Source organism: Sceloporus undulatus, unplaced genomic scaffold, assembly GCF_019175285.1.
Source record: "Sceloporus undulatus isolate JIND9_A2432 ecotype Alabama unplaced genomic scaffold, SceUnd_v1.1 scaffold_44833, whole genome shotgun sequence".
NCBI classification, from domain to species: domain Eukaryota; kingdom Metazoa; phylum Chordata; class Lepidosauria; order Squamata; family Phrynosomatidae; genus Sceloporus; species Sceloporus undulatus.
Genome location: NW_024847743.1, coordinates 1 through 1,002, shown reverse-complemented (window position 1 = coordinate 1,002; position 1,002 = coordinate 1). Strand labels below are relative to the sequence as shown.

The 1,002-nt window shown below is 47.2% G+C and overlaps 1 protein-coding gene across 1 annotated transcript; it reads right to left on the bottom strand.

Annotated features, from left to right (window-relative positions):
• Positions 1-736: 736 nt before the first annotated feature.
• On the bottom strand, positions 737-986 carry LOC121918841 (homeobox protein Nkx-6.3-like; the record flags this gene model as incomplete). Its single annotated transcript, XM_042444816.1, has 1 exon — positions 737-986. A coding segment is annotated over one exon (234 nt), but the record flags the coding sequence as incomplete, so codon positions are not given.
• Positions 987-1,002: the final 16 nt, after the last annotated feature.

Below are 1,002 nucleotides of genomic sequence, written 5' to 3'. Positions count from 1 at the left end.
AAATAAATGTGATTAATTATTGGTTACAGAAGCATACTCTGCACATGTTCAGATGTATTCTTCGTTATGATTGCTTCATAGCTTCCCAAGATGGATCCCGACAACGAAGATGAGCTGCTGGGGGAGTGAAGATACATCTAATGTCTGAGGACCAATACAACTGGTAAGTGCCTTCGACACACGCACATACACAGACCTTTTCTCACACAAGGCAAACCCTGGAGAACTATATATATATATATATATATATATATATATATATATATATATTGCGACTTTTCAGCCTGGGTCAGTCTGAGCTAGAAGGCAATGGCTACTGAAGGTACCTGTTGGCTAGTGCTTGCAATGCCATTTTACATGCTTCTCCCACTATCCCTGGATCTGCTTTACATGTGCTTTTAAAATGTATGTATTTGAATACAATGAAATCATATGGAACTTATATTTTCTAACTGAAAATAAGATTTCCATCCAGAGCCTTGAGGCTTGAGGGACAGAGCAGGAGGATTGGCAGCCTTAAATGTTCCGTCTGAGTTACTACGCACAGCTATGAAGGCTACCAATACGGTCTGAGTTTGGTGATCCTTCTTGTTTAATTTTGGAAGGGGCTTGTTGCGGAGGCTTCTTCCAGGGCAGCATAGTCTTTCCCTCCTCCCCACCCTCAACACAAACCCTTCAGTGTCCAGCTTGCTGGATTTAGCCTCCATCCCCTTTGGGTTTGAAGGCACCTGCCCTTCTCCTTCAGCGGCTGCTCAGCCACTATGAGAGCCCAGCCCTAAAACGGAAAACGCCGCCCGATGTTTGCGCAACAGGAGTCGGATCTTCTCGTCGTCTGAGTCAGGGTCCAGGGGTTTGTTGTACTCATCGTCCTCATCCGAAACGGAGCGCTCACCCGGTCCAGCCCCTGCGCGGGGAGAGGAGGAAGATGGCTCCAGGGCACTCTTCTTCCGCCATTTAGTGCGTCGGTTCTGGAACCACACCTGGGAAGGACAGGCGGGATGC